The following is a 12,560-nucleotide window of genomic DNA, read 5'->3' on the forward strand; positions in this document are numbered from 1 at the left end:
CATCTTTGAGGTCGATGCATGCCATGTAACCATTTTTGGAAACCACTGAGTTGCTGTTCCAAAATTGTCCATTTTGAAATGTTTATATTGCACATATGTATTGAGTTCCGTAAGATCCAGAATGATGCGGACCCCTCCATCTTTTTTCTCTTTTGAGAATATATTGGATATGAATTGGTGAGGTTCTGTATGTGACCTCTCAATGACATTTTTGTCAGATAAAGTTCCAATCTCTTCTGTATATCCATAGTTTCTTGTTGAGAGAAAACATATGTGCGAAAATTTGAATGTGTTGTGGGTGGTGATGAATTCAAAATGAACTCAATTTTGAACCCTTCTATACTGTGCAGTACAAACGGATCCAGTTGTGACCCAACACCATTCTTCAAAAATATTTTAACCTTCCTCCCACCATGTATGTGAGGCCTGTCTGGGAGTGTTCCCTAAGGAACTGGTTTGACTTACCTCTGACGTTACTGGCGGTATGGCGCTGGCTTTCATTCGCGAGGTTTTGGAGGTTGAACTGGTGGTTGCTCTCTCCTCATCCTCTCTGAGGGCCGGCTGGGGCCTGCCCCTGAAAAAGACCTTGACTCCGGTGTGGGTCTTCCTCCAGTGCCTGGCACTCTAGGCGTGAAACGCCGAGAGCTGTAAGGATGTATCCTTGGCGATGGATCCTTTTGGGTAACCTGACCTCTGGTTATGAGGCCGATCATTTTTGCCTCGTCGTCCAGATCCCGTACCTGTCTCGGCAGGTATTCCCCGAACAGGTAGTTTGCGGGCTGGACATTGCTGGCTTTACACAGGACAGCGAACTTCGAGTTAATCGATGGTTTAATTGCATTCTTCCGAATACAATTAATCTCAAAGTGGGCATTACACAATAGTACCATTGTGTCCTGTTCTCTGTCAGTGAGGAATCCATCTTCCACTCCTCCTGCAAAAGATGTGATCCCAGACCCCAGTAGGTTTAATACCTTCTGGAATTTTAATTCTTGGTTTCGGATGATAGGTCCAATCTGTCCCCAGATGACATGGTTCACTGCTTGAACCTTCAGGGAAGCACAGTTAGCTGGTGGGGGGTACCTGTTTATGGTTTCTTCCATGGCAGGGTCTTTAAGTTGTGGATGCTAGGTAATTGATATTACTAGCTAGATCTTCATCCAGGGGAAGCCCAGTGGTTTTGTGATAGCAAACCTGGATGATTGCAGAGGTACTTCTTCTGCTCGTCCCTGGGAATGTTCCCCCCTTGTGCTTTCGTACTCTGACTCGAGTAGTTTCTTCCATATGTACTTCCCCCTCCAATGGGGAAGACATTGTGCTGCCCCATGTACGAGGCTGCTGGCACGGTCTGCTGTGGAGACCCGTGCTAGATACTGCTCCCTCCTTCGGAGCAGATCATTGTGGAGCAACTTCTCCACAAGTTGCTCCATGTGGGAGAGTCGTCCTCGGACGCTCTCCGTTGAGGGAGTGTATCCCTCTTCCCCGGACTCATCCGAGTCAACGGGTCTGACAGACTTGCTGGGTGGCTTTACGTCCCGCCGGGACCACCACGGTGCTCTCCTCCCGCACCAAGTCTGCTGCTACGGTTCTGCAGCGGCGGTAATGTCGGGGACAAAGACCGTCGCCCGCTACTGGGAATGCCGCGGTCTTCGGCAGCCAGACTTCCCCACGGACCGTCTCCTCGACATCTGGGATCTGAAATACAATAACTTCAGCCCGAAAAAGAACGCAGATAAGTATTTCAACTTTCCTTACCTGCCGCCTGTTTTTAAAAAAATCCCAACGGCTGGGAGGACGCAGTGCCTCTGCCAGTCCATTGTGCGCGTTGCGTTCAGACGTAATGACACGGCACGCAGACGTACGGCCCTTCTTCACGTAGTCACTCACGTGACTCCGAAGTAAAATCAGTTCTGCTTTTTCCCCATATCACTTGATTCTTTAACCCTAAGAGCCAAATCCGGTGAATTGGCCTCCACTGCCTTCAGTGGCAGAGAATTGCACAGATTCACAACTCTCTGGGTGAAAATGTTTTTCCTCTCTCAGTCCTAAATGGCCTACCCCTTATTCTTAAACTGTGACTGGTTCTCGACTCCCCTGGTTCTGGATGACAACAGATCACCCTGAGTAGATCTCAGAAAGTATTGAGTAGATCTGGTATCTTGGTTTCTGCTCTCTTGGAAAAACCGTCCCTGTCGTACCTTTGGAATTGAACACACCATGACACAAGAAGCAATTTAAAGCGGCCAATCTATCTACCAATCCGCATGTCTTTGGGATGCAGGAGGGAACCAGAGCACCTAGAGGATATACAAACTCCACACAGCCAGTGCCGAGACACGGATCAAACCCAGTTACCTGGTTTGATCTCTGGTGCTCTGAGGCAGCGGCTCTACCTGTGGCAGTTGGGCAGGATATTAAAACAAACGGTACACATCTCATAGGAGCAAAGGAAGAGGGAGCAAGTCCTGTTTTGTGTAGACATCCTTGTACAACCTCTGATGCATGTTGTTGAGTTGACAGAGTAAATGTGGCTGAAGGTAGCATTTTGTGGCTAGACCAGCTGACCACCCCAAATATATTCCTGTTTAAACATCTTGGCAGGGTCTGCTGTGATCGTCCTTTGCTCAGACAACCTGCACCAGCTGTCCATGTAATCTGTTCCAGCTGTTAAAACAAGGGGGATGCAAATGTCTCGGATGAAGATATTTTGAAAAAAGTTGTTGAAGTATTCTGAGCTCGGATATTGACTGCACATGGCTTCCTGGTAATGGTTGCTGTGGTTTCACTTGTTTTTAAGCATAGATGCAGTTAAGAAATGGACATCAATCACGCTGTCCCAAATCTCACTGAGTCATAAGCGTCTGTGTTTTATTGCTTTCAAGGGAGTAAATGGTCAGAGCTGCAGGTGACAAAACCTGTGCATTCTTCACTCTGGAAGAAGCCACCCAAACACCAAGAAACCACATCCTGCTCTACATGTTATTTTGCTGAATGTTTGAGTCACACCGGGAGGAGGACATTAATAGAATTATCCATTTAGTTCTGCAACTCTGCTGTTTCTTCGAGACCTGCAAATTTATCATTTTCAAGTATATGTCAAGAAGTTCCGTTTGAATCCCCTGCTTTCTGACCACGTGCTTACCTGAAAATCCTTACCTGAAAATTTCCCAGTTCTCTTGTGAGTTATTTAAACTTTGGATTCTGAACAGCATCCCTTCCCATCACTGGGTAAAGAGTAATGTACTCTATTAAAGCACCTCAGAATGTTGACAGCTCAACCAAATCTTCCTTAGTCCTCCTCTTCCCCCGGGAGAACATTACTGATCTTTCGAACGCCTGGAATGTTTCATGGCTGATGCCATTCTAACATATCTCTCTTGCATCCTCTCTGGGGACTTGATAGCCTTTGAAGTAATTGATGCCTTCCGTGCATGCTGACAAATAGAAACCAGGATCTTGCACGAACAGAAGCATGCATACACACATGGGCATGCACACATACACATTTCACTTGCACCTCCTCCAACCCTCATCTACTGTATCCGCTGTTCCAGGTGTCAACTCCTTTACATCGGCAAGACCGAGCGCAGGTTCGGCGATCGTTTTGCTGAAACCTCCGCTCAGCCCGTCTTAAACTACCTGATCTCCCAGTTGCTCAGCACTTTTAACTCACCCTCCCATTCCCAATCTGACATTTCTGTCCTGGGCCTTCTCCATTGTTCAGAGTGAGGTCCAGCGCAAATTGGAGGAACCGACATATTTTGCTTGGGTAGCTTACACCCCCAACACTATGAACATTGACTTCTCTAACTTAAAATAAGTCCTTGCTTTCCCTTCTCTCCACCCCCTCCCTTCCCAGTTCTCCCACCAGTCTTACTGTCTCAGACTATCATTCTATCTCTGTCCCGCCCACTCTCCTGACATCAGTCTGAAGAAGGGTCTCAACCCGAAATGTTACCCATTCCTTCTCTACAGAGATGCTGCCTGTCCCGCTGAGTTACTCCAGCATTTTGTGTCTACCTGCACATTTATATAGACATGAGGTATACAGACACACACATATACAGACACATGTGCATACAATCACACATATAGATACACCTGTACACAGGTACACAGGGAGACATATGTGCCACACACACACATCAGTCAATGATAGACCACAAAAAGCTGGAGTAACTCATCGGGACAGGCAGCATGTCTGGTGAGAAAGAATGGGTGACGTTTCAGGTCAAGGCCCATTTCCAGAACATCAGTCAATGACCAGGGATCGGGACCATTAACACATTCATCCCTGCTGCTCCAGTGAATGACTGAACTCTGGAAGAAATCAGCAATTGGTTATCATCCTTGGGAAGAGCTAAATCAATGATCAGAAGGTATAAGGAATTAATCAAAAGATAAAAGTGCAGTAGGTGCTGGGAATCTGAAAACGGAAGCAAAAAAACAAAACATTGTATTTGACTGTGCATTGGCTATGGTTGTGTGGAAACCCAGTGACCTGGACCAACAAATGGCAGCTAGAGAATTTACATTTACAGGTTGTCTCTGGGTTACGAGCCCTCAACGTATGGACACCCCTACATACATAATATTATTAATATATTAACAATTGAACAAAAACAGTTGAACAAAGGGGGCTCAGTTGAACAAAGGGAACTATGAAGGCTATGCTGAGAGGAGCTGCCAAGGTAGACTGGACAGGGATCCTAGCAGGAATGATGGTGGAACAGCAGTGGCAGGAATCTCGGGCATAATCCAGAAGATGCAGGATCATTTCATTCCAAAAAGGAAGAAAGATTCTAAGGGGAGTAGGAGGCAACCGTGGCTGACAGAAATTCGGGATAGAATAAAACTAAAAGAAAAGATGTATAACACAGCAAAGAGTAGCCGGAAGCCAGAGGATTGGGAAACTTTCATAGGACACAGAAGGAAACAAAACGGGCAATACGGGCTGAAAAGATGAAGTACGAGGGGAAGCTGGCCAGGAATATAAAGAAGGACGGTAAAAGCTTCTTTAGATATGTTAAGGGAGAAAGAGTAGCAAAGTCAAATGTGGGTCCCTTGAAGGCAGACACGGGTGAAATATTATGGGTAACAAGGAAATGGCAGAAGAGTTGAACAGGTACTTCGGATCTGTCTTCACTAAGGAAGACACAAACAATCTCCCAGATGTACTGGAGGACAGAGGATCTAAGGGGGTAGAGGAACTGAAATAAATTTTCATTAGGTGAGAAATAGTATTGGGTAGGCTAATGGGACTGAAGGATGATAAATCCCCTGGGCCTGATGGTCTGCATCCCAGGGTCCTCAGGGAGGTGGCTCTAGAAATAGTGGATGCATTGGTGATCATTTTCCAATGTTCAATAGATTCAGGATCAGTTCCTGTGGATTGGAGGATAGCTAATGTTATCCCACTTTTCAAGAAAGGAGCGAGAGAGAAAACGGGGAATTACAGACCAGTTAGCCTGACTTCGGTGGTGGGAAAGATGCTGGAGTCAATTATTAAAGAGGTAATAATGGGGCATTTGGATAGCAGTAAAAGGATTAGTCCAAGTCAACATGGATTTATGAAAGGAAATCATGCTTGACTAATCTTCTGGAATTTTTGAGGATGTGACAAGTAAAATGGATGAAGGGGTGCCAGTGGATGTAGTGTATCTAGACTTTCAGAAAGCCTTTGATAAGGTCCCGCACTGGGAGACTGGTGACTAAAATTAGAGCACATGGTATTGGGGGTAGGGTGTTGACATGGATAGAAAATTGGTTGGCAGACAGGAAGCAAAGAGTAGGAGTGAACGGGTCCTTTTCAGAATGGCAGGCAGTGGCGAGTGGAGTGCCGCAAGGCTCGGTGTTGGGGCCGCAACTGTTTACCATATATATTAATGATTTGGAAGAGGGAATTAGGAGCAACACTAGCAAGTTTGCGGATGACACAAAGCTGGGTGGCAGTGTGAACTGTGAAGAGGATGTTAGGAGGTTGCAGGGTGACCTGGACAGGTTGAGTGAGTGGGCAGATGCGTGGCAGATGCAGTATAATATAGATAAATGTGAGGTTATCCACTTTGGCGGCAAAAACAAGGGGCAGATTATTATCTCAATGGGGTTAGGTTAGGTAAGGGGGAGGTGCAGCGAGACCTGGGTGTCCTTGTACACCAGTCACTGAAAGTTGGCGTGCAGGTACAGCAGGCAGTGAAGAAAGCTAATGGAATGTTGGCCTTCATAACAAGAGGATTTCAGTATAGGAGTAAAGAGGTTCTTCTGCAGTTGTATAGGGCTCTGGTGAGACCACATCTGGAGTATTGTGTACAGTTTTGGTCTCCTAATTTGAGGAAGAACATCCTTGTGATTGAGGCAGTGCAGCGTAGGTTCACGAAATTGATCCCTGGGATGGCGGGACTGTCATATGAGGAAAGATTGAAAAGACTAGGCTTGTATTCACTGGAGTTTAGAAGGATGAGGGGGATCTTATAGAAACATATAAAATTATAAAAGGATGCCAGATGCAGGAAAAATGTTCCCAATGTTGGGTGAGTCCAGAACCAGGGACCACAGTCTTAGAATAAAGGCAAAGTCATTTAAGACTGAGGTGAGAAAAAACGTTTTCACCCAGAGAGTTGTGAATTTGTGGAATTCCCTGCCACAGAGGGCAGTGGAGGCCAATTCACTGGATGGATTTAAGAGAGAGTTAGATAGAGCTCTAGGGGCTAGTGAAATCAAGGGATATGGGGAGAGGGCAGGCACGGGTTATTGATAGGGGACGATCAGCCATGATCACAATGAATGGCGGTGCTGGCTCAAAGGGCCGAATGGCCTCCTCCTGCACCTATTTTCTATGTCTATGTCTAATATTATTAAATTCAAGATTCCAACATATATACGTACATTCCTTCTTATGAACAGAAGAATCAGTTCGCTCACTTGCTCTCCAACTTGTAATTGTTCTTCCTTATCAGTCATATACGCTTATGATGTCATTCATTACAATACCATGAAGTTTTGGTTACTGTATTGAATGATATCTGTCTATTGTCCTACTTATGGATGCGTGAAAAAATGGGACCTTTTCGTTACCCAGCAATGTCCTGCAGTTAAAAGAGACGATTAGAAAATAAAATCATGTGTTGGTGTGAAAGTAGGCAAAAACGCTGCCGAAAGGTCCTTAGGGGAAGGAAACCTGTTAGGCCTGTAATTCTATAGCTGGAGGAAATAGGTGAGAGGTCAGCATTTTAAGAGGAAACGTCAGGGGCAACTTTTTCTCTTAGACAGCAGTCTGCGTCTGGAATGAACTGCCAGCCGGAAGCTATAGAAGTAAATAAAAACTTTAAAAATACATTTAGACAGATATATGGATAGGAATGGATTAAGAGGGGTGGATATATTGCAGGCAAATGGGAGTAGCCCAGTAAGCCAACTTGGTGGGCATGGACTAGATAGACAATAGACAATAGGTGCAGGAGTAGGCCATTCGGCCCTTCGAGCCAGCACCTCCATTCAATGTGATCATGGCTGATCATCCCCAATCAATACCCCTTTCCTGCCTTCTCCCCATATCTCCTGACTCCGCTATCTTTAAGAGTCCTACCTAGCTCTCTCTTGAAAGCATCCAGGGAACCCGCCTCCACCGCCCTCTGAGGCAGAGAATTCCACACAGTAGGACTCACCACTCTCTGTGAGAAAAAGTGTTTCCTCATCTCCGTTCTAAATGGCTTACTCCTTATTCTTAAACTGTGGCCCCTGGTTCTGGACTCCCCCAACATCGGGAACATGTTTCCTGCCTCTAGCGTGTCCAAACCCTTAACAATCTTATATGTTTCAATGAGAACCCTTCTCATCCTTCTAAACTCCAGAGTGTACAAGCCCAGCTGCTCCATTCTCTCAGCATATGACAGTCCCGCCATCCCGGGAATTAACCTTGTAAACCTACGCTGCACTCCCTCAATAGCAAGAATGTCCTTCCTCAAATTAGGGGACCAAAACTGCACACAATACTCCAGGTGTGGTCTCATTAGGGCTCCGTACAACTGCAGAAGGACCTCTTTGCTCCTATATTCGATTCCTCTTGTTATAAAGGCCAACATGTCATTCGCTTTCTTCACTGCCTGCTGTACCTGCATGCTTACTTTCATAGACTGATGTACAAGGACCCCCAGATCCCGTTGTACTTCCCCTTTTCCCAATTTGACGCCATTTAGATAGTAATCTGCCTTCCTGTTTTTGCTACCAAAGTGGATAACCTCACATTTATCCGCATTAAACTTCATCTGCCATGCATCTGCCCACTCCCCCAACCTGTCCAAGTCACCCTGCATTCTCATAGCATCCTCCTCACAGTTCACACTGCCACCCAGCTTTATGTCATCTGTAAAATTGCTAATGTTACTTTGAATCCCTTCATCCAAATCATTGATGTATATTATAAATAGCTGCGGTCCCAGCACTGAGCCTTGAGGTACCCCACTAGTCACTGCCTGCCATTCTGAAAGGGACCCGTTAATCCCTACTCTTTGTTTCCTGCCTGCCAACCACTTCTCTATCCATGTCAGCACTCTACCCCCAATACCATGTGCCCTACTTTTGCGCACTAATCTCCTATGTGGGACCTTATCAAATGCTTTCTGAAAGTCCAGATGGGCTGAGAAGGGCATGTTTCCGGCTGTATAGCTCTATGATTCTACAAGGTTGTACCCTGTGCTCAGGAAGGTTGTATTCTGTGTTGAGACAGGTTGTATTCTGTGCTGGAAGGAGGCTGTATCCTGTGCTGGAGTGAGGCTGTATTCTGTGTCGGATGTTGCAGTCTGTGCTTAAGGTTGATTTCTCTGCTAGAAGGAGGTTGTGTTCTGCGCTAGAAGTTCAGTATCCTGCTGTAATCACGTTCTTTTAAGATAGTGTGAGGTATGAATGTCCTTCACTGAGCAGAAAAAAAGGCAGTATTTTAAGCCATTATTAGATGTTAAGTTTCAAACCATTTCACACTGTAAGTCCAGGATAGGATTTTGATGCAACATGCTTGTATTACAAAACCCTGTGGACGGCATGCACCGGGTATAACTCCATGCCACAGGAGAGCACAATTTTTATAAAAAGGCGGTGAAGAGTGAGTCTTCATTTCTAAAGCTCCTTTGAAAGCTGCGATTTCATTGGGTGTCCAATACACTTTATAGCCAGTGAAATGCAATCTGTGCTGTAATGAAGGAAGCACGGGAGACAATAAGGTCCAACAAAAATCTCCGTGGTAACGACCAAATCACGTATTTTAGTGATGTAAATGGAGGGAGAAATACTGTTCAAGATTCCTGGGAGAAGTCTCCCTGCTTTGCTTTTGAAAGTTCACTCTGTGATCCTTTACATCTAGCGGGACAGGCAGGCAGAGTGTTGGAAAGGCACTTTCATAAGTTCATGTCATAGGAGCAGATTTACGCCTTTTGGCCCATCGAATCTACTCTGCCATTCAATCGTTGGTGATCTATCTTTCCCTCTCAATCCCATTCTCCTGCCTTTTCCTCGTAACCTTTGACAACCTTATTAATCAAGAATCTGTCAATCTTTCTGTCACTTTAAAAATGCCCAATGACTTGGCTTTTACAACCATTTGTGGCAATGAGTTCAACAGATTCACTACTCTCTGACTAAAGAAATTCCTCATTGGCAGTGCAGCCCTCCCTCAGTAGCATTGTTGGCCTGGTTATTGTTCTTGGAAGTGTTTGTGTGACACAAGTTATTAGAACTGTAGATCGAACATTAACCAAATTTTGTTCTCTCCCTTTTAGGGTCCAAAGGGTATTAATGGATATCCAGGCATGAAGGTGAGGATCTTGGCATGTTCTTCTCAGCTATTAATGTAGATATATTAAGTAGACAATGGGTTCATGTATTGAAATATTAATGGCATCAAAAACTTAAATTTCCATTCACATCTTCAGGTGGCTGCATACTTTTTTTACACACCCAAACGAGTCCTGGAGCCACAGTGCACAGTGACAATGCATTGCCACAAACAACCATGATAATGAAATGACCTAAAGATTTATTGTGTTTGGTTGAAGAATAGGTATTATATGGTGACATCTGCAGGAATTCCTGACACTTCAAAGGCCACCTGAATGCCACATTTGATAGATGACACCTCAAATAATGCTGCTCTCCCTGTGGACTAGACTGCATTATAACTCTGCAGTGAGGCTCATGACCATGTTCTGCTGATCCATAACTACCCACTGCTGATCTACACTGCAACTCAACACCACAGTGTAGTCACGGCAAGTTTAGACATCCTCTTGAGTCTTGAGTAAGCACATCGACTGAAGAGCCTGTCCCACTTACGTGTCCTTGGCACGCTAATTACGCGACCTCGTTGTCGCATTGAGGCACGCCGGTCCAGCGAAGGTCGCGCGCGACTTCATGCGACCGCACAGCCATCTGGAGCGCATGACGTCGTTTGAAGATGGACGCAAAATGCTGGAGTAACTCAGCGGGACCGGCAGCATCTCTGGAGAGAAGGAATGGGTGATGTTTCGGGTCGAGATTCTTCTTCAGTCTGAGACGTCACCCATTGCTTCTCTCTAGAGATGCTGCCGGTCACGCTGAGTTACTCCAGCATTTTGTGTCTATCTTCAATTTTCTTTGCCCCGCTTTGGGAGTAGAAGTGGGGCGGATCGGACCGCAACGGCCGTGAGACCCAGGCCGAGTTCGACGATCGTTTGCCTGCTTCTGCTGCTGTTGAAGGTGAGACGTTGCATCGCTCCAGGGTCTTGGGCCTGTCCCACTTTGGCCGTCAGTTCCGCGACAGGCCGTTGGCGCGTGAAGATTTAGTTCCCTACAAAAATTTCGGAGCCCCTCCGCGCTTCTCAGTGGGACTGGCCCCGCGCGGCCACACGATGTCCGTGCGCCTCAACGCGACCACGAGGTCGCGTAATTTGCGTGCCAAGGACACGTAAGTGGGACAGGCCCTTGAGTCTCAAAGGACAGATTTTCTTGCTTCCTTATCTCTCACCATTAGGTGGAGCTCTGTTGCAATCAAGGCATTTTCGAAAGAATACTACTGAAACTATTCCTGTCTCAGAAATTTGAGTAGCTGTTTTGAAATGGTTTGGCTTGTGGTGAGCGCCAGACACAAATAATTACAGTCATTAGATTAAATTTAAACAGAAGCCACAGCAAAGTTTCACTTGATGAATGAGAGGTTGTGAATTTTACACATCGGAGAGAGGAGTGCCATTATTTTCCAATGAGAAGGTGGATTACAACAGAATTATTTTCTTATGTATAATCAAAGATATGCAGAATGGTTATGAAGTCTCACGTCTATCCTCATCTGAATCAGATTTGGAAGTTAATGTGTACCTTGCCACTTCTTTTTGGAGCTGTTGGGAGCTGGGACAAGAAGATGAGCTCCTTTCACATCAGTCCCAGTGTCGCTCTGCTGCTGGGGTTCAGGTGTGTGGCTCTCTCACCCTTCTCTTTGAAGCTCTTCCAAAAACATGATGCCTAACCTTGCAGCCGGGCGACATAGAGAACATTGCTTGATCAGTGACTCAAAGAATGTGGGAGCCCACTTTGAAAGGGCCTTCCATTTAGACTAATTCATCTGTTCTTTCTGCAATTATTTTTCCTATTTACATCTGATTTCATGTTCAACGTTCCTATGAGTGTGCTTCTATCAGACAATGAGTCCCAGATCAGAATAACTCACCATGGAAAGTAAAGAAAAACCTTCTTTGCTTTTTTGCCTTTCCTTTGATCTTTGGATATTGACACAGTTGTCAGGGGAACAGTTCCACTTTCTTTTTACACTTTACCGAAAGCCTTCATAGTGCTGAGCTCCTGTAAGGAGAACAACACCAGGCATGGTGTCAACATGTACTAAACTCTCATATCTTACTCCAAGTCCACCGTATAATCCCGGAGATGTGTGGGTGTTTCCATCCTGGATCAGACAGTTAACCCTTTCATCCTGACTGAAATGAACAAACAGAACACACTTATTGGCATTGCCTCTTTCCAGTACAGGGGCTGAATACTCCTCCATAGTGTTTAATACCAATGGTTTGAGCTAAGATCCAGTAGAATTTCCCATAGCAAACTTTCACAAGCCAATAAGTATGAAAACCTTTAATGGGCACTTCGTAATAGTCTCCTGCGTTGGTTTGGATGTGTTCCAATTTCTCCCACACTTACCCCAAATCAAAGAGCCTTTCACCCTGCCCTTGTTTCTTTCTCTTTCCCTGTTCTGACAATGTGTCCTTGATGTGAAACGTTAACCCCATTTCTCTTTCCACTGGTGCTGTTGGACCTGTTGAATATTTCCTGCATTTTCTGTTTCAATTTCAACTTGCAACTATCTGCAATTTTTTTCTTTATTTTATTCCCCCCCTCCCCGCCCCTCCAGGGCTACTTCTTTGAGACTCCAGGGTGAGGTTCGAAGTTTGGCAATAAACACATCCTACCCAGTACATTAGTATTTTCTAAAATGATACTGAGTGCTGAGACACCAGCATAGTTCAGGCATTCAACTTGCTCACCTTTAGTAATGTGAACTCTCCAGAGAGTGAGCTGGTCAT

The 12,560-nt window shown here is 45.4% G+C and overlaps 1 protein-coding gene across 1 annotated transcript in view; it reads left to right on the forward strand.

Moving 5' to 3' along the window:
* Positions 1-12,560, forward strand: part of col18a1 (collagen type XVIII alpha 1 chain) — a 166,776-nt gene that overhangs the window by 122,915 nt on the left and 31,301 nt on the right. The window contains 1 exon segment of the mRNA XM_033023498.1: positions 9,771-9,806. Within this exon segment, the coding sequence (XP_032879389.1) occupies positions 9,771-9,806 (36 nt within the window).

The sequence above is a fragment of the Amblyraja radiata genome, chromosome 7, assembly GCF_010909765.2.
Source record: "Amblyraja radiata isolate CabotCenter1 chromosome 7, sAmbRad1.1.pri, whole genome shotgun sequence".
Classification (NCBI taxonomy): Eukaryota; Metazoa; Chordata; class Chondrichthyes; order Rajiformes; family Rajidae; genus Amblyraja; species Amblyraja radiata.